Source organism: Rhineura floridana, chromosome 3 (genome assembly GCF_030035675.1).
Source record: "Rhineura floridana isolate rRhiFlo1 chromosome 3, rRhiFlo1.hap2, whole genome shotgun sequence".
Classification (NCBI taxonomy): Eukaryota; Metazoa; Chordata; class Lepidosauria; order Squamata; family Rhineuridae; genus Rhineura; species Rhineura floridana.
Window position 1 is genome coordinate 135,780,901 of NC_084482.1, and position 20,474 is coordinate 135,801,374.

General features: G+C 40.4%; 2 protein-coding genes across 5 annotated transcripts in view; one reads left to right on the forward strand and one right to left on the reverse strand.

Annotated features, from left to right (window-relative positions):
- Nucleotides 1-20,474, reverse strand: part of CENPP (centromere protein P) — a 267,372-nt gene that overhangs the window by 129,190 nt on the left and 117,708 nt on the right. The window lies entirely within an intron of this gene.
- ASPN (asporin) overlaps nt 5,898-20,474 on the forward strand; it is a 33,370-nt gene continuing 18,793 nt past the window's right edge. Inside the window, exons 1-3 of the mRNA XM_061618069.1 lie at nt 5,898-6,182; nt 12,187-12,476; nt 17,141-17,253. Coding sequence (XP_061474053.1) covers nt 12,206-12,476; nt 17,141-17,253 — 384 coding nt within the window. The 5' untranslated portion in view covers nt 5,898-6,182; nt 12,187-12,205. The remainder of the gene's footprint in view (nt 6,183-12,186; nt 12,477-17,140; nt 17,254-20,474) is intronic.

Genomic DNA, 20,474 nt, shown 5'->3' on the forward strand with positions numbered 1-20,474 from the left:
GCTGCAAGCAGGCTTTGCCTGGATCACCAGAATACTCCCGCACTTTATTTGCCCTTCTGCAGGTTCATTATTCAATTGTTCCTGTTTAAATAAAGTGGCCCATTATTTAACCCAAGAAATGGTGTCTGTGTTTTGTTTCGGCAATAGGCTGCAATCCCGTTCCGTGCCCGGGACTTACCGGGGAAAGGGGCATGTTTGCGGCAGCAGCCGATGTTCTGGCCGCCATGTTGGGGCTGCGCGCACACACGGCACGCTGGCGCACCGGCATGTGATGCAGCTAGGGGGCGGGGCAGCCAAAGGCCATTTAGGGCCACCCTGCCAGCTTCCCGCCGTCTGTTTGAATTCCGGCGGCACCCGCCCGACCCTCCCTCTGCTGCAGTGTGATCCATTTGGTCACTACGGGGCCGACTAGGAATTTTTGGCCTGCCTGCTTCACTTTGCTGGCAGGTTTCTTTTGCCTACTCCGCACTGTGGTTAGGGGGAATGGTCAAGGGTTAGCACGGGGCGCCTGGGGTCACTAGGCTGATTGGGCCGTTTGGCGTAATGTGTCAATGGTCACTTTCGGGGTATAGGTATAGAAGTGCGGGGAAAGGTTAAAGGGAAAGGGCAGCTAGGTGACACCTTTAGGCACCTTTGGGGGTGACAGGCGGTCTGGAGGCCTGCAGCTCAGGGCTACACGGCCCGGGGGCGGGGTACAGGCCGCCTTTGGGGCCAGCGTGCCTCATCCGCTCAGAGTTTCAGGGCTCCGAGGGGCGGTGATGCGGGTTGGACCCCCTACACATCTTCAGGGTGTGGCTGGAGCCGGGGGCTGGCACAGGGCAACCCCGGGCTCAGGCAGGGTCTGTTCGCCCAATAGCTGCAAGCAGGCTTTGCCTGGATCACCAGAATACTCCCGCACTTTATTTGCCCTTCTGCAGGTTCATTATTCAATTGTTCCTGTTTAAATAAAGTGGCCCATTATTTAACCCAAGAAATGGTGTCTGTGTTTTATTTCAGCAATAGGCTGCAAACATGTAGATACCGCTGAGCTATGGCCTTTCCCATTGTGCATGTCCTCATACATAAAAACTGCACAGAGACCTTGAAGAGGTCTGAAGTTTTACCTTTAACCTGATATGCCAAAATGACTGTTACCATGCTAATGTCAATGCATGGTAAGTTTTCACATTTCCAAGCAGACATTAACAAAGAATTTGAATCTGCATGCTAACATAAGATCATTAACTAGCACTGTAAGAACATTCCTTTCTGAAGTGAAATTATTTGAATAATATTTGAAATTACACCATATTTTCCATCTTAAAATATGTTTCTAACAAAACTAACTAACCAGAAACTCTTTATTCAGCAGCAGTACACCTCTGATGGTGAAGGCAACCAATGGAGGTGTGTGGCTGTCATCCTGGAAATATCTAGATGACCACTGATAAGGACAGAATTCTGGACTAAATGGACCCTTCATCTCATCCAGCAAAGCAATAATGATTGTTTATGTCATACTGGGAACTGGAGAGTGCAAGGTGCTATATGAGTCAGAAGAAAGAGAAGGAGATAGGCTGTCTCCTCACTAGGGGAGTTTTCTAAACAGTGGTGAAATATTTCTCTTCAAAACATCAGTGTTAACCAAAACACACTACTGTGAGGCACAGTTTGACAGGCTAGTGGGTAGGATCACACCTAGCACATCTAGCCTGCAGTAGAATACACCTTGAACCCAGAGATTACTGAATCCTGGCCAATACCCTCATTAAGTGTACATAAGACAATCAAGATAATTTCACATTTCAAGTAGTTATATTTATCATGTGGGTGCAAAATCTTAGAAAAATGTATTATTGTGTGGTGAAGTATACAGTTTTTATTCCAGCATATATCAAGACAATATTCATATTTCTCCTTTCCAACACTTAAAAAAATCACTGAATTTATCATTCAGAGATGAAAAAAAAGTTATAGAGAATGAAGCCAAATCTTCTGAACAAGGTTTAAGTATGTCAAAACGCATTAATAGATAAAAGAGTAATAAAGCTTCTATGCAGCATTTGCGGTTATGTAAATATTTACATAAAATAAAATTATCTGTCACAGATGTTAAAAGATTAAAAATAACTATAGATCTGAAATAATGAATTTTCCATAACCAAGCAACATAAATAATGCACAGCTGTGTGAAAGAAGCCAGACTGAACTAAAGCCGAAATATATCACTAGAAGACTATGTCATCTTAAAACATCTTGGCCTGATTCCAAAATTGATAATTGCATTTGGATTAGTATAAATATATTTGGTATTCAAAGAACTTTCTGCTCTAACAGAAGGATTAGCACTAGTGCAAGGGGATTCCCCCTCTTCTTCCTGTGTGCTGTACCCAAATCTGCTTGGGAGAGTTGGGGAACTGCTCCAAGGAGATGTAGGGGGCACACAAGAACACATTCTATCACACAAGGAAAAATTCTTGCAGTGGCAGAACATTCACCTTAACACTACATTGAATACTACCCTATGTTTATTTAACTAGTATTGATGTTATAGTAGTGGTGTGTTAAGAATATAGGCTTAATATGCACAAGATAATTAGCTCACTATTATTAGTTTAATTATTTCTTGACACGTTTGTGACTTTCCTCTCTGCTTTTTACAAAAAATAAGCTTAACAATAAGCTTATTACAAAAAAATAGGAGACCCCTGTTACCTGACAATTTGTCACTTTTTAATGTGATTGTACTATGGTCTCCAATGTAACAGAGATTTTTTTTTTTAAAAAAGAGTTCAGTGCTAAATATATGTTTAGCTCTAAACTAAAAACATTAAGGAGAGTCCTTATTAAAGGTTTATTACCAAAATCAAAGAAAAAGACTACCACAATTTAATTCATTGTCTGAATTATAGATAAAATACTTTAATATCTGTGGTTAATTTTACAAGAATTCCTTTTCCAAGAAAATGTTAGGAAACATAAAACTTTCCTATATTGTCAGTCTCTTCCATTGGAAAAGATGTATGACAAAAGTTGTTCACATTTCTATTTTAAATTAGGTTATGACATAGAACACCTGTTCATAAACAGGTATTCAGCTGTGTAATGCAACATGATAGTAAAAATCTTTTATGTTCAACAGTAACAAAGGATAATGGGTTCAAGTTTCAGTTAAAGATCTCCAGTCTTTAATAGGTAGGACCTTCAACAAAATGTTGCACTGTGCTTCTAATGTGCATGTATCCAGAAGATGCCATCTCTTTCCCTTTGCCCATGTCTACATTTCCTTTCCTCTTGTGCCTTAGTGTCGTGGATTGGTCCCTCACCAGACTCACAAATGTGTCCTCAGTAACCCTCACGGTACTAATGCCTGCTGAGAAAATTACCCACTGGACATACTGCAGAACCTTTCAATAATCCGACTGTGTTGTGGCCTGATGAAGCTGAACCAGCTGCGGCTGTAAAAATTAGCCAAGTTATTGCTGTAGCAACTGGATATAGCCAGGAAACCCCATGAGATTTCACAATCCCACAAATTTTTAAGTAGGCAGAGGAAGGAACTGAAAAGAAAAGGACCCACTATGCAGCCACCAAAGCTGGGCTTGCTTAGGGTAAGAGGATGAGGATCACAGGTGCAACTAAGTCTCGTCTCCTGCTTTTCTGCATCCTGGAATGGAGATTAGACAAATTAATGGAAATTACCACTAAATGGCTATTAGTAACGATAGACTATCTTGAATATCAGACGAAACATACCTCTGAACATCATGAGCAGGAGAGGTCTTTTATTTCCATTAAGATTGTCTCTTTTTGTTAAGTATCAATGCCATTTTATGTTACTTTTATGTTATCTATAACATGGACAATACTATGTTATTCTTTAATGTCCTATCTTTTAGCAGGTGCTAAAAGATGCTACTGAGGTGCAGAGAGGTCCTATTTAGAGACACTCCTGTACAAACTACCATACTGTTACATTTTCTAGTGTATGTATGTATAACTTTATTGCTTAGCCATAGGCCATCACATTACAAACAGCACGTGCACCATTTCAGAATGCAAGTTACATTACAAATTAAAATTAAAATTCCTTCATTGTAATACATACAAATCAAAACCTGGAATTCGCAACAAAAGCATTGTGCTTCATAACATAGGGCTTCCCGTATAGGCCCAACGTTAGGTAATTAAAACCCTGTTAACAAATACAGACTATTACCATAGGGCATCCCCCTGACAGTTTATCGCATGTTCAGAGATGTATTTCGCACGTAACTTTCGGGCTGACAATGCAAAAAGGTCAACCCTATACGTTACAGAAATATCCAGATCAGACATGAGATAAAAGATGGATTGTAAAACCCGGCCCGAACACTGACGGGCCAACAAACAATTCAAGTATTTAGCTCGAGGACAAGAGTACAGAGGGCAAAACAGTAGATGAGGCAGATCTTCAACCTCTGAAACACCACATATACAAAGACGCTGGGACCAAGGGGTCTGTGAGTAACGACCATGAAACACAGCGTTCGGCATAGTTTGAAAGCGAAGCGCAGTACATGCTTGCCTAAGTTTTAAACTTAAAGGCTGGGTCAGGGCATTTCCAAGTGAGTAGACTAGATTTATTTGTTTCTCCATAAAGAGTACTTTCCCAACAAGGACAGACACATGCAATCATCTTCCATTAAAGATCCAACACCAATTCTATTCTTGCAGGAATCGAAAATGCATGCCCTTTTCCTTGAGCATGTTGAATAGAATTCTTGACTCTTTCTTTGAACATAACATAACAAGAGCCCTGCACGATCAGACCAAAGGCTCATCTAGTCCAGCATCTGTTCTCACAGTGGCTAATCAGATGCCAGTGGGAAGCACATATTCAAACTCCAGGATAGCGATCATATGCAGGAGAGGGCTACTGCATCCATGTCCTGCTTATGGTTTCTAGCATTATGAGAGAGGGGCAAGACTTCCCCCTGCTGTTTCATAATGTGCTTTTTGAAGTTCAAGTTTAAAAAGATGTTTGTTATGTGGCATGGGAGGTTAATATTTTAGAAGCATAAGTCGAAACCCCTTTGAGTGTAGACTAACTGACTTCATCTACATCTGCACTGGAATTTTTGTTAACATGCTTTAAAAAAAATTGTTCCTTGTTGTTTGCACGTTGGGCTCCTTTGGGGGAAAGGTCACACAAATGTGAAATGGAAATGGACTGCCTTCAAGTCGATTCCGACTTATGGCAACCCTATGAATAGGGTTTCCATGGTAAGCGGTATTCAGAGATGGTTTACTGTTGCCTTCTCTTCTGAGGCTGAGAGGCAGTGACTGGCCCAAGGTTACCCAGTGAACTTCATGGCTGTGTGGAGATTCGAACCCTGGTCCCCCAGGTTGTAGTCCAACACTCTAACCACTACGCCACACTGGCTCTCATCACACAAATGTAGTAGTGGTCTTTTCATTCTACCTGGCAATCATCAAGGTAGGCAAAGGGCTGTATATAGTGCATAACATTAACTAGATACATTGTGGCAGGAGGGTGTAACCCACTGTGCACTCCAGCAGGCACTTGCTCCTTGGTTGACAGCCACTGCCACACCAGTAGGGTTTTTTAAATAAATAAAATATCTTGAAACACGGTACATAGCTTTCTTATTCAAAACCCTCCCCCCCCCACACACACTGATAGTCACTTAAATATAATCTATTTAGAAGAAGTAAATGTTAGGTTGGTTTTGGTAGATATATGCAGACGTCTTCATTTATGTAAAAATGGCACACTGCAGAATTTTTTTATGAGGTGTGTACTTGTACATCAGAAATGGACTTGAATGAACCATATGGGGCTTGCATTGGCTTTCTGCCATCCATTATTAAGCTTCAAATTTAACCACATCTTCTGTTAGACGTCTAGAGTTAAGCTAGAAGTTTTGGCTGTGATACAAGCAGTGATGAAAAACACATGAGTAGTAACAAGTTTTCTTAACATCATTCTTCAGTACTCAGATAGACTAATCTACAGAAGCAGTTTATTCAAGTATCACCCAGAGTGCCAGGAGGAACAGGAACTTTAAAGTGATTTTTTTACCCTCTTATTATTTATTGTTCATTTTATAGGCTTGAAACTCAATTCTATATAGTAAGGAACTGGATATAAATTTTTCAGGTGGATTATTATTTTTAGAAGGACTTGACAAACCAACAAGGTATGTTTTGTGGTATTTTTTTTACTTCATATTATTGTAATTTAACAATGTTTTTATCATTACTAATATAATCTAATTGACTACTGTGCAGTATTTTATTTTAAAGTAAATGTTACAAGGTTATACACTGTCGAAATGCTTTTATACTATGGATAATATGAAGAAAGAGGAAAATTGTACTTTTGAACTGGTCTAATATAGGAGAGATATTTTTATATGAGAGAAAAATAGCGTGCTATTCATTTTCATAGACATGTAATTATTTTTTATGTAGTTATGTTTCCAAGCATTTACAATCTAATCTCTATGAAAGAAAAGAAACTTAGAAAAAAGCTCACTGCCAACTAAATGTTCACAAAACACTGAAGCAGTGTGAAGTGCCATCATCCCTGATGCTTTGAACAGATGAAGATGGTTAATTCCCCTCCAAGACAAAGCAGGTCTCTGCATTTAAAAAATGTCCAAACTTCCTAGACTCTTCATTCTGCAAGTCTAGTCATCTTTATGCCGTAGAAATTATAAACACAAAAAGCTTAAAATGTATCAATTTCTTTGGGAGAAAATATGAAGGGTCAGTAGATGCAAAGCTAGTTGTAAATTCACTGCTCAAGATTCCTGTTTTCCTTCTATGGAATCTGTTTTTGTGCAGAGCAATGACTGGGGGTTATTAGCGAACAGAAGGAGTTCCCATGCCTCTCCACAAGGAAACCAGCATTTTCTTGCTTGCTGATTTAAATTCTTTAGAGACAAGGTTGTGCACCCTGTTCCAGTCTACTGACTGCAGTACTTTTTTTTTTAAAAGCTGCCTTTTAACAATTTAGAATACTCTCCATGTTCAGTGTTAGCTCTGTCATGAAAACAAATACCAAATATTACAGTATCATACAACCGGCATTTCACCACAAAGCAAGTAAGTGGTGTTCATTACAGGTAAGCACACAATCCAATGTATTGTTCGATAACTTTACACTTACACACACACACACAAATATAATTGTGATGCCTTCTGCCCTAGTTTTTTTAAATCATTTTGAATGCACCTTAAATAGTCCTCACAGGCAAAATTTTAAAAACAAAATATAAGGAACAGCATTGTTACTAGAAAAAGTTTCTTTATTCTAATCCTAGTTGAGTAATTTTATTTATAAATACTAATAACTGGTGTAGCATCCTATCATTTAGGATAGGATAAAGAAATTTAGGATAATTTAGGATAAAAAGAAATTTATTAGAAGATTTGGATTATTGACTTATAGTAAACCTTAACTTGTGAAAATCACTTAGGCTTCAGTTCTATATACACTTACCTACGAGTTCCATCTGTATTACTGACTATATACAAAGAGAATATAACTGCAGCAGTCCTTCCCTAGAAAATGATATATTTGCATGCCTCTCTAGACACATGAGCATACTCATATACATAAAAGAATATTTGGACTAGGAGCATTATAGGCAACTTTATATTACTGCTTACCTAATCTTCATGCACCATATTACTGGCTGCAAATTTCAAATAATTGTGCACCAAATAGTGTCTTATTGGCCTCACTCTTATATAACATTAAGCCAAACCAAAGCTTAGCAAGAATGAACAAGTGTAAGAGTACCCAGAGTGAAAACTGCAGCTGCTTTGCTCCTTCCCCAGTCCTGCTGTGGCTGTGCTACCTGGAGCTAAGCCACTGCTACGCGGAGTAAGCCACAACCAAGCTCATGGTTTGTCTCCCCCAAATAAACCATGAGCAGTAAATCAATAACAAACTTTGGTTTGGCAGCTCTTGGTTTGTAGGTAGCAAGAAAAACTGCAAGCCTGGGTTTGTATGTAACCCTAACCCTAACCATGGCTTAGCCCCAGGTAGCATGTCAGTAGAAGGACCAGGGGAGGGGAAAAGTGGCTGGGATATTTGCTCTGGGCATCCAAACACTTGTTTATCCTTGCCAGGCCATTGAGCATCAAGAAGCAAAGAATTCAGTTATAGCCATGAGCTCTCCCAACATGTTATACCTCCTGTGTTTCTCCACACCCCCCCAAAGTGTATATCAGAATATCTATATGCTTCTACACTTATATATTACCTTCATATTTTATGAGTTGGGAAGAGTATCACTCATACTTAATAGCTTATTTATACAGTGATACCTCAGTTAACAAAGTACATGTGCTCCTGGCAGAAACTTTAATACCAGAGGTAGGAATAACATGGAAAGAAATGGATAGGTTCCTACACTACAAAAAAGAGCAGTTCAACATATTTCAGCAAACTTTTTATTCAAAACTAACACATATTTGAAATGAAACAACCAGGTCAGGTAAGCTTTGCATACAGACCACTTGAAGGCTTCTTACAAAATGCATCCAGGGATGCCTGCCTTGCCTTTTTTCCTTTTGTAATGTAGCATCAGTTCTCCTCTCCGTACCCTTGACCAGGCAGGCAAGGGGCAGCCATCTCCCCATGCGCTCTCTCTCTCTGCCATCCTCCCCTGCACTCAAGCAGATGTGACTGCAGTAAACAATGCTTCCAGGGTACCTGAAGCACTGTTTACTACGCAGGCAGCTGTGTCACCTGGCAAGGAGCACCATTCCAGCCATGTGTGCGAAAGCTGCCTCCAGCAGCCATAATCCAGTAGATAAGAACCACTTTCTGACTGTCAGCATGTGCCCCCTATCCCCTGCACCAAAAAAAAAAAAATACTTTGTTAAAAGAAGCTTCTTTCCTGGAGGATTTGTTAACTGAGGTATTACTGTACAGATTTGCATTAATCATCCCATTCCCAGCAAAATACAGCCAGCAGAAAATAAAGTCCTTGTGATTTAATAGAAAAAATTATGAAAAATGTTAAGGCAACACTTAAATAAAATATTGTAACGCACCTGAATAAAAAATTGTAATGCACTTTTTTTTACCCAGCCAACCAATGTCAGATACACCAATAGCAAAGTATTAGCTATTAAGATGGCACTTTAATTACAGAAAGAAATACAAGGCAGTAACCTAGGTGATGAATACAATAAACTTTCTTCGAATACTTTCAATTGGAAGTCAGTACTCCATAGATAAGGCAGCCATATTTCTGGAAAATCTTACAGATATGGTGTTAAGGATACGTAGGAGGTAGGTCTAAGAAAATAGTCTTGGGGGACTAGGAACTAGCGCTCAATTCCTTGGCTCTAAGGTTTCATCTTGTTCGTAGTGTATTTTATCCACATGAAACCATAGGTGGAATCATCTGAAGATTAGTGTTGATGAATCCATTTTGTATCTCTATCTGATCTCAGGGAGGCAGTGCGAACCCTGAACCAATGTCCGACAGCAGTAAAGGACTGGATTTGGGAGCACACACTAAAACTTGATCCTGATAAGACAGAAGTGCTACTGCTTGGTGATGACATCAGCCAATCTGAAGATAGGCGAACATCCTGAGTAGGACAGAGCTGCATTCCTGCTTAAGATGCAGAATCAGAGCTTGCCTGTGGTTCTTGATCTAATGCTGCTTCTGGTGGCAACTCCAGCTGCACCCTCCCTTTCATGGAAAAGGGAGACCTAGCCAGATTCAATAACAAGAACTACTACTACTACTACTACTACTAAAATATATCTCCCACCCTTCCTCCCAAAGGGAGCCCAGGGGAGCAAACAGATGATAAAGCACTAAAAACATTTAAAAAAACAAAAACATCTCAAAACATCTTTTAAAACAATTCCAACACAGATGCAGATTGGGAAAAAGTAGCTACTTGAAAGACTTCTTAAAAGAGAAGGGTCTTCAGAAGGCAACAGAGATGGTGCCTGTCTAATATTTAAGGAGATAGAATTCTAAAGGGTAGGTCCTACAACACTAAAGGTGCTTCCTATGGTGTAAGGAATGTACTTTCTGATAAGATGGTATCTGCAGGAGGCCCTCACCTGCAGAGTGCTGTGATTGATGGGTTAGACAATCTTTCAGGTATCATGGTCCCAATCTGTATAGGACTTTATACATCAAAACCAGCACTTAGCCTGGTAGCTAACTGGCAGCCAGTGCAATTCTTTCAGCAGTGGGGTATTGTTAGCAGTATCCTGTTCTAGTGAGCAGTTGCGCCACTGCATTTTGTACAAACTGCAGGTTTGAGACCAATCTCAAGGGCAGCCTCACATAAAGCACATTACAGTAATCCAGTCTGGAGGCTACCAGTGCATGTATGACAGTGGTCAGGCTATTCCAGTCCACAAACAGCCGCAGCTGCCTTACAGACCAAGCTAGTAAAAGGCACTCCCAGCTACTGAGGTCACCTGGGTCTCTAGTGACAAAAATTGATCCAGGAGCACCCCCAGACTATGAACCTGCTCTTTCAGAGGGAGTATGACCCTATCCTAAGCAGGCAACTGACCAATTATCTGGATTTGGGAACCACCTACACACAGCACCTCTGTCTTGCTAGGATTCAGTCAGTAACCTCCCGATTGGACTACCATAACATGCACTTCAGAGGGCTTTCCTTGAAAAGCATCCAGAAATTTCTATTGGTCCAAAATGCTACTTCCATACTATCACCTGGGAAAAGTTAGATCAAGCCTATAACTCCAACCCAGTTTGTTCTGCAGTGACCTGTTATTTTTGGAGCTCAATTCAAGCTGCTGATTCATACCTAAAGAGCTTTGGAGCAGAGCACCAAAACAGGCTGCTCTGTATATTTTTCACCATATTTCCCACTTTTGCCCAACTTCTGACATCCTGCTCTGTGTTCCCCCTCCCCACTAAACTGCGGAGTATGACTACACAAGGCCAGGCTTTTTCAATTGTTTAATCTCCTATCAAGTACATTTCATCTGGTCCTATCATTTTTTATTGTCTGTCACCTAATAAAAGCTTCCTCTTTTGTTTGGGTTTTGGTGGTAGCTGACTATGGGCTTGTTGTGTTACCTGTCTCCTTGTGTTATGAGGGATTTGTGCCCTTCTCTCACTGATATTTATCTCCTGTTGTATTGTTGGTAATTTTTTTCTCCCTGCTGTTCTTATTGTTTTGTGACACTGTTTTGATGCTTTTATTGTTTTAACTTATTTTTGTTAGCTGCTTTGAAAGTGTGATAGAAATTCCTATAAAATAAAAGGCACAAGCAAACTACAAAACCCAATATTGCTGTTATTAAATGTTATTCCTAACTGAATCAAGGAAATGCCCTCCATTCCAAGGCAACCCCCCCAGCAATTCATACTGCTACACTACTTAACTTTTCTGTCAAAACAACACTAGCAAATGTCTGTTATAATAATTGTTTCACATGGACCATCATAAAAAGGACAAGGAGCACCAACTGAGCACCAAAAGAGCATCATTTTGACTGATATAAAATTAAGATACTTGAAAATCTGCTCCCAAGAGATCTGTAGATACAGGTTCATCCACTATGCAAAGTGAAGTACTGCTGGAGAGCTTAAGTGTGCTATTCTCAGAAGCATGAGGATTGTAAGTGCGTTTTTAGATCGTTAAGCTCTCCTAAAACTGCATGGCAACCTTCTTTTCTGAAGACATCTAAATGTAACTCAGTTTTCCTCACACCAGTGTCCAAGGAACTGTTCATGGAAACTAAGAAACTTGAGCCATTTTGTGTTCACATTGGCTGCTTCCTCCACAGCCAGGCTTGGAAGTCTCAGGTTTGTGCCTCGATAGACACTGAGGGCTGCCCACCTCTGTGCTATAAACTTCCCCACTAAGGCTGTAATCCAATATACACTTACCTGGGAGAAAATCCCATTGAACCCAATGGAACTTACTTCTGAGTTGACATGTACTGGATTGCAGCCAAAATCTTCCCAACCCAGTTCATCAGGCAAAGTTCACTCTCTCAGCCTTTACAGCCTCAGCTTCCCTGGCCCAAGTAAATCTTGCTGAAAGTACAGTATCATCACACTGCAGCTTAATTTTAAAAGTACAAGCTTCTAGGAAGAATCTAGAGTTCCAGATCATTACATACAAATAAAGGAAATGTATAAACAAATTGTAATCTAAGTTGTTGTTTTCTAGGAGTGTGATATCTGAAGACATGAGAGAGTATCTGCTTCTCCTCCTCTTGGCTATGTGCTCTGCTAAGCCTTTTATAAGCCCTTCATACTTCACCTTCAAGAACATGATGCTCATGGATATGGAAGACCTGGATGACAATGACGACGACGACGACGACAAGGATGACGATGATAAGGATGATGATAATTCTGTTTTTCCAACTAGGGCACCCTTTATACCCTTTGACTTATTCCCTGTATGTCCCTTTGGATGTCAGTGCTACTTGAGAGTTGTACACTGTTCAGATTTGGGTAAGGCTAAAATCTGTGCTTTATTTTCATTAGAACTAGGTTGTATATTCGTAATATACACACACATACTTGTGAAATGACACTATCTGGATATAGTAACAGTTTTCCTCCAACTCCAAAGGTGCATTGCCCAGAAACAGAGTTCAATCAAAGCAACAAATTAATATATTAGCAAAGACTTCTTCAACTGCCACTTTTTTAAACTACAAAGTAAAATATTTAGCCAAGTCACTTTCTACAAGTGCATAGTTGGAACGTCTTACAGTGAAGGTTTCTCTTTTTGTGTGGGCACACACAAAAAATGCTTTCCCAGTACTGCATAGAACTTTACTCTGTTTTAGTGATATCTTGAATGGTATTGTAAATAGGGACGGTGTAAAAGCCGGAATGGAACGGAACAGACCGGAACGGGCCCTTTATAAAAGAAATTGATGCCAAAAACACTGGGATGTGTTAGAGACACTTGAGAACAACATTTAGGAACAAAAACCATTCCAATAGGATTTTATTAACCCTTTAACAACCAAAATGCCCTCCGGAACAGAATGAAACAGCCCGGAATGGCGACTTCCCAGAGAGCTAGACCTCCCAAATTCACCAGTCCCAAGACTACATGGGATTCATACAATAACACACAAAACTTCCACGCAAACCACATTCCGACACTCGTTCCAGGCTATAATACGCTTTTACATAAAACAACCCGGAATTGCGACTTCCCAATGAGCCAGACCTACCAAATTCACCAACCACACATGTCGCTGCCTCTCCTTTTGTTGGGAAATGGGAGATAACACAGGATGACCCAGGAACCTCAGGGATGATCAGCAATACCCTTTCTTGCTGTTTGTAGGTCCACTAAGCAGCACTATTGGAATTGAAGGCTGTTAAGGATAGGGTGTGAAGGGTGCTGCATTGCTAATGTCTATTATATTATTTTTAAACTAGTTTGAACTCTTTTAGCTATATGTGTGTATGGTTTTAATATTGGAAATAGTTTAATTTTATTTTAATGTAGACTTTGTATGTTTTTAACTATATGTATTTTTATCTGGAAGCCACCGTGAGTTCCAGTTTTGGAAAAATGGCAGGATATAAATAAAGACAACAACAACAACAACAACAACAACAACAACAACAACAATAATAATAATAATAATAATGGTGCTGCTACCAGGTTGCGAATGGCTGGTGAATTGGGGAGAGAGAGAGAAAGAGAGATTGGAGGGGCAAGTTGGCCGGCAGAAGGAGGAGAGAAATAGAGTTTGCTGTCTGTGAAATAGATGTGCTATCACAGGAAAAAACTGGGTTCAGAGAAGTGCTCTTGCGTGCTTGGGCTCAGACTCCACCTCTGCCTTGTATTCAAGTTCTGGGCCAAACCTTACCAGTTTGCTTTCTGTGAAATGAGTTTCTGACACAACTACTTTCAAAATCAAGGTTATTAAAGTCCGGAACCTGTGAGAGGGACTCCCACTCATTGGGCAGAGTGCATAAGGTGGAGGCAGAAGAACTTTCCAGTCAAAAGGCTCTCTGGCAAGAAGGCTGGAGAACAGGACCTTGGACAGCCACTGCCAGTCTGAGGGCCAAACTAGATGAGATACCAATCATGCAATAAACAATTGCATGATGAGCTTTGCAACACTAAATTGAAGGTGCAGGGCAGCTGATCCCTAGTGGGGTCCTGACATGTTGTGCCATATTGTAACAGAAGTATTTTGTTGCTTTGGCTAACTCAAAGTCTTCTGTGAATTTAGTTGACCTGCCTAGCTAGAAAGTTGCCATTCTGGCCATTTTCCCAACAAAAATGGGCCTCGTAATGTGGTTGCTGTGAAAGCTTGTGGCCCAGAGCATTGACTCATACAGTTATGCATGACTAGTGCATTTTATTGACTTGGCTGGTTCAGATGTTGTTCTGGGCTCTGTTCAGAAAGATGTATTATTGGATGGAACGTGGTTTGTGTGGAAGTTTTGTGACTTTTTGCATGAATCCCATTGAGTCATGTTGAACTGGTGAATTTGGTGGGTCTGAGTTGCTGGGAAGTCGCTCTTCCAGGCTGTTTTATGTAAAAGCGTATTATAGCCCGGAACGGGTATCGGAATGTGGTTTGCGTGGAAGTTTTGTGTCTTATTGCATGAATCCCATGTAGTCATGTGGGACTGGTGAATTTGGGAGGTCCGGCTCACTGGGAAGTCGCCGTTCTGGGCTGTTTCATTCTGTTCCAGAGGGCATTTTGGTTGTTAAAGGGTTAATAAAATCCTATTGGAATGGTTTTTGTTCCTAAATGTTGTTCTCAAGTGTCTCTAACACAATTTATAAAAGTGCATGTTTCAAAATCTAAAGCAATTTCAGAATTCTAGAGAGTTGATATAAGATTTATTGAATTGGAATGGTGTAGCCAGTGCGGTGCCCTCCAGGTGTTACTGGACTGCAACTCCCATCATTCCCAGCCAGCATGACCAATGGTGAGGGACAAATTGGAAGAATGGCCCATCTAGGCTAGTATAGTCTATCCCAAATGGCAGAGGCTCAACACATACTTGTGAACACACTCATTCATTGTAGGCTCTGGTGGGTAAGATGAGCTTGTTTGCTTTTTAAATCAAATAGGAACAGTTTGTAGTCCTATTTCTTAGTAAAGTAAATACACAGCAGCGGAATTGAGAATAACCAGTCCCACCTCGTGCACACTAGTTCAATAAAGAACAGTCTTTCTAGGTAAAAAGTATAAAGAATATTTACTCACGACCTTTCATATGTTCAGGAAACATAGGCTCTAGCTTATATAGAAAAAGTAGAAGTCTTAGTCCATGACAACGGTATCTTGGAAGAGAAGCATGTGTATGCTTCTCATTCCCTCAAGCTTAATGGAGAATATGCAAAAAGGATCAATATCCCTTAAACAAAGGAGGAGGAAGAGAAGGTAAATAACCCCACCCTTTAGGAAGTTACATCATGGTAAACAAGCATAGAGTTGTCCTCCAATTCTAGCTAGAGGGGACATCTCCCTATCAAAGGGGGCGGCATGCAAGCTTGCTTAAACCCAACAGAGCTTTCAAGCAGTGATGGTGGGGAACGCTTCTGCTACCCTCTCCTTTTGTCTGTCAATGTGCCACATATGGCTAATATCACACAACCAGAGCTTGGAAAAGTTACTTTTTTGAACTACAACTCCCATCAGCCCTAGGCAACATGGCCACTGGATTAGGCTGATGGGAGCTGTAGTTCAAAAAAGTAACTTTTCCAAGCTCTGCGCACAACCTTTGACACAGGCATATTTATTTATTTTATTATTTATTTTATTTATGCCCCGCCCTTCCCTCCAGCAGGGGCCCAGGGCGGCAAACAGAAACACTAAAAACACTTTAAAACATCATAAAAAGACCTTAAAATACATTAAAACAAAACGTTAAAAACATTAAAAAAAAGTTTAAAAACATATTTTAAAAGAAAAGGGTTAAAACATATTAAAAGACATATTAAAAGCAATTCTAACACAGACACAGACTGGGATAGGTCTCAACTTAAAAGTCTTGTTGGAAGAGGAAAGTCTTCAAAAGGCGCTGAAAAGATAGCAGAGATGGCGCTTACCTAATATTTAAGGGGAGGGAATTCCACAGGGTAGGTGCCGCCACACTAAAGGTCCGTTTCCTATATTGTACAGAATGAACTGGAGGCCCTCACCTGCAGAGCGCAGTGATCAGCTGGGTATATATGCAACCTAAATACATCTGTGCAGCCAAATATATTCATACTGAAGAGTCCAGTGTATTCTTCAAACTTTCACAAGTTTTTGTTGTTGTTCTTAAAGGTCCATATATGGATAGTAAGGACAGGATCCAGACAGCCACCCAAAAAGCTTCTGCATGTACAAAGCTTCCTTGGCCCCCTAAAAAAGCCACTCCTGAACTTGGGGGATCATTTGAAGTAGCATGAGGAACTGAACCTGGAAGAAGAAATTGTGGAAGCCCCAGTGGAACTGCTTGGGGTGAAAATCAAAATGTTTAGGCACCAGCCTTTTAAAAATAAACATTAACAAACATTTGTGAAACTCCAGACTGCTTCATTTTACCAGTGTTGCATGAAGTCTTGCATACTCTCACACACACTGGCTTAATAGCTATCCCTTTCCTACTACAATAACCAGTACTCTCCCCCCCCACACAAAAAACCAATCTTTAAAGGCTAGGGCACCCTCTGAGGAGAAGGGGAAAAATAACTATACTCATACCCCATGCACATTCTACCCATTTTGATCTGAAAAATGAAAATCAGTGTCACCTTCTGATTAGTGGAAACTGGCTTTTTGCACATTTTAGAGGGAAACAATCTTTAAAAAGATAAACATTTGAAGTGGACAACAGAAATATTGTTTATTCCAGTTAATATATTTTAATAAAAATCAGAGGGTGATAGCCAACTAATTCATACTGAGAGTAGACCCAGTAAAATCTATGGCCTTGTTCATTGATTTCAATGGATTTACTCTGAGTATGGCCAACACTGGATATAACCAGATACATTTTTGGGAATTAATTTGGTAATGAAACATTTTCACTGATTAAAAAGCCGAAACAAATCTTTAAACAAAATACAAACAAGCAAATGGAGTTTAAATGGTCTTTTGTTTGTAGATGATTTTTTATATTTTATTTTTAATTAATAGGTTTAACTGCAATACCAAGAAATATTCCATTTGATACTCGCATGATAGACCTTCAAAACAACAAAATAAAAGAGGTCAAGGAAAATGATCTCAGAGGACTCACATCACTATATGTAAGTTTACTTTCTAACATTTCTAATATTTGTCTCAATACTCATCATACTCAAATTCATGAATTCTAGCTTGATGGAAATTGACACAAAACCAGAAAGCTGCACAAGCAAAGTTAAAATTGCTTGACTGTGTGCTTTTGGGCACTTCCTGAGTGGGGATTTTTTTTTAAAAAATCAAGGTGCATGTGCAGCAATATGCATACATGCCCTGTTGGTACTTAGTTGAATCAGCAAATGAAAAGGCAAGGACAAACACAAAAGGAAATGTCTACTAATAAGAATGGAAAAGACTGAAGTTGCTTCTCATATCTAAATTCAAGCAAGTGTGGGCATGGACTACTACGGTCTAATCTGAATGGGGGGGAAAGTAGATTAACAGCTAAATACTGCTCAAATGTGGATAAACCCTTTGTGCTTAATAGTTCAGCAACAGAGGAGGGGGAGATGCTGGCAAGGCTAGTATTTTTGCCCACTGCTTCCAAACTTCGAGGGAGACATATAGAAAGTTCTCTATTTTTGCCAGCACTGATGCTGTAACCGGAAGGAACAGGTTCCTTTGGATAGTCAGGCTTTGAAAGGAACCTTCTAAAGTAATTCCAGAGGCATTCTAGTCGGCACAAATTATTAAATCAGATGGCTTGCCTATCATGAAAAGAAATGCAGGGTATAAAAGTAATAAAATACAAAAATCGTAAATAAATAATAAGAGTTTACATAGGGAAGGCCAAACCCTCTATCTACGCATAGTTTCTGGCTTAGTCTACACCAGTGGTTCCCAACCTTTATGAGCACGGGACCTCCTTTATAAGCTGAAAAATTTTTGTGACCCCCTCCCGCCAGGGAGGCAGGCTGGCTGCCAGGAAGGAAGGGGGAAAGCAGCCTTTTTTTTGCAGGCTTGCTTCTTTTTGCTTCACAAGAAGCCCTCTCCTCTCATTCTAAGTGAGGGTGTTGCCAGTAGCGGTAGTGCAAGCAGACAGGAATCAGTGATAGTAACCCCCTCTTCTTCCTGGTAGCCCCACCCTCAGCCTCCTTTGGCATCTGCCATGTATTTTATAGGCAGATGCCTGCCCTTAGTGCGCCTGAAAGACGCTCTGGCGCTTCAGCAAAAGGCCTCCCCTCTCGTCTGGAGCAAGGGGGAGGTGTCATCTGCAGCTCCAGTGGGAAGCAGACAGAGTAGAAGGAGTGAAGACTTTTTAAAAAAATTAATAAATAATTCATTTCTTTACTGTTCACGGCCCCCTCTGGATTACTTCGTGGCCCCCCTGGGGGTCCCGGCCCCCAGGTTGGGAACCACTGGTCTACACTGTAGGGTAGAAAGGTGGGGTAGAAATATTTTAAATAATAAAATAACAATAATTATAGCCACTTTTCTTTCATCATTGCAAAAGGGAGGGGAGGGTGATGACAGTGGGCAAACTTGTTTGGTCTCCTTGATTAGCATGATTGGTTCCAGGAACAGCCCATTCATGCACACTTGCACTCAAGAGGAAGAGTAGAACTGGGACACGTGCATGAAATTTGCCCCAAAATTTGGTTTGGTGAAGAGCATGTGAATGAATGAATTATTTATTTATTATTTCACTTATTTATATCCCACCTTTCAGGATATAAATCCTACCAAGATGGCTTACAAATAATATCCAATTACATATTTTTAAAAATAAAATATAAATATTAACATATCAAAAACACATCAGGATTGTTCCCACATGATGGTTGATGGCAGATCACCCTGTGGTGGTGGGTGAGAAGGAGATAGTTTAGCTGGAGCAGGCCCATTCCTGCTCCCTCCATTGTCATTTCAGAATATTTAGTGCTACAGCTGTTGTGCATATATAATATTCAGTATTCTATCAGTATTCTACTCTAGAACTAGGATCTAGCAGCTGATGTTTTGGAATGAAATCTGATTGGTTGGAGGAGATGCATTGTGAGAGAGACACATTCATTCTGTTAACAAGTACCAAGCTTGGTGTCTTGGCTCAGGAGGACCATTGGGTGGTATGAACCCAAAGACACTGGATCCTATCCCAGCTTAAGTAGAACAATCAACAGGGACCATTGCCAGGTCTCTGAAGTGGCACTGCCCTGCATAATTTCACTAAACGGTATCAGGAACTGCAAGACTAGTATGTCGCCAACATTCATAACTCCACTCTGAACCTATCCATGTCTTAGGACTCCCATGAGGCTTTAAAAACTTATTCTAGGGGTCAACAATCCATCACACGCAGGCACCATGGCACCCGGGAATGCCTTCAGGGGTGTGCCTAGCAGGCAGCCCAGAATCTGAGCTTTCATTTTTTTTGAGTAAGGTTCTAGCCCTCCTAGACAGAAAGGTATGGAGCAAAACGTGCATAGAATCATAGAATAGTAGAGTTGGAACAGGCCTAGAATGCCATTGTGTCCAACCCCCTGCTCAATGGAGGAATCTACTTTAACCAGGTACCCTTCTAAGCAATTTATGTGAAATGAGCCAGCCTGGCTACTCCTTCCTATCAGTCTTATTAGCCACTGAGTGAAGTCAGAGCTGTGACTGATAAGTTAGGACACCAGTTAATATGAGTGATTTGGACACCAGGTAATATGAATCCTTGGAGTCCTAACGTGTTGCCGTTTTGCCCTTTCTTTTAGTGCACTTTTCCTGCTTCTGTATCCCCCCCCCCGTCCTTGGAATCTCCATAGCTTGCCCTTCCCTTTCCCCTAGCAACCAAGATGCATATTTCCTTCACTTGGAATCAGTAGTGCCTAGAAATTATTTTTTGCAAATACTATTAAACAATAATTGTGGGTGAATGTAAAAGAACCCCCTCCCCCCCCAAAGGCAAATCTGGAAACTTTACAAAGATAATAATAATAATAATAAGGAATGTCTCCTGCTTTGCAAGAACTAACAACCAGGACCTCATTAAGAATTCACTTTATAGTTAACTTAGTCTACTCCGAAGTAAGTCTCTGTGTTTATGGCTTTCTTCCAGGTAAGTGGGTACAGGATGACAGCCTAGGCTTTGATTTAGGATTGGCGCTGGGGGAAAACATGGTTCTTGTGCCTTTAACAGCTGTATGGCAGGCAGAAATTAAACAGATCAAGCCTTTTCTAGTATGGAAATACAATTATGGGAAACGTTTCACCATGACTACTCTCTAATTTTGTGTTCTAACATGCCCCACATGGCAGCCATTTTGTGACTGGTGCCCCCAGCACTCTCTCAAAATTTGAA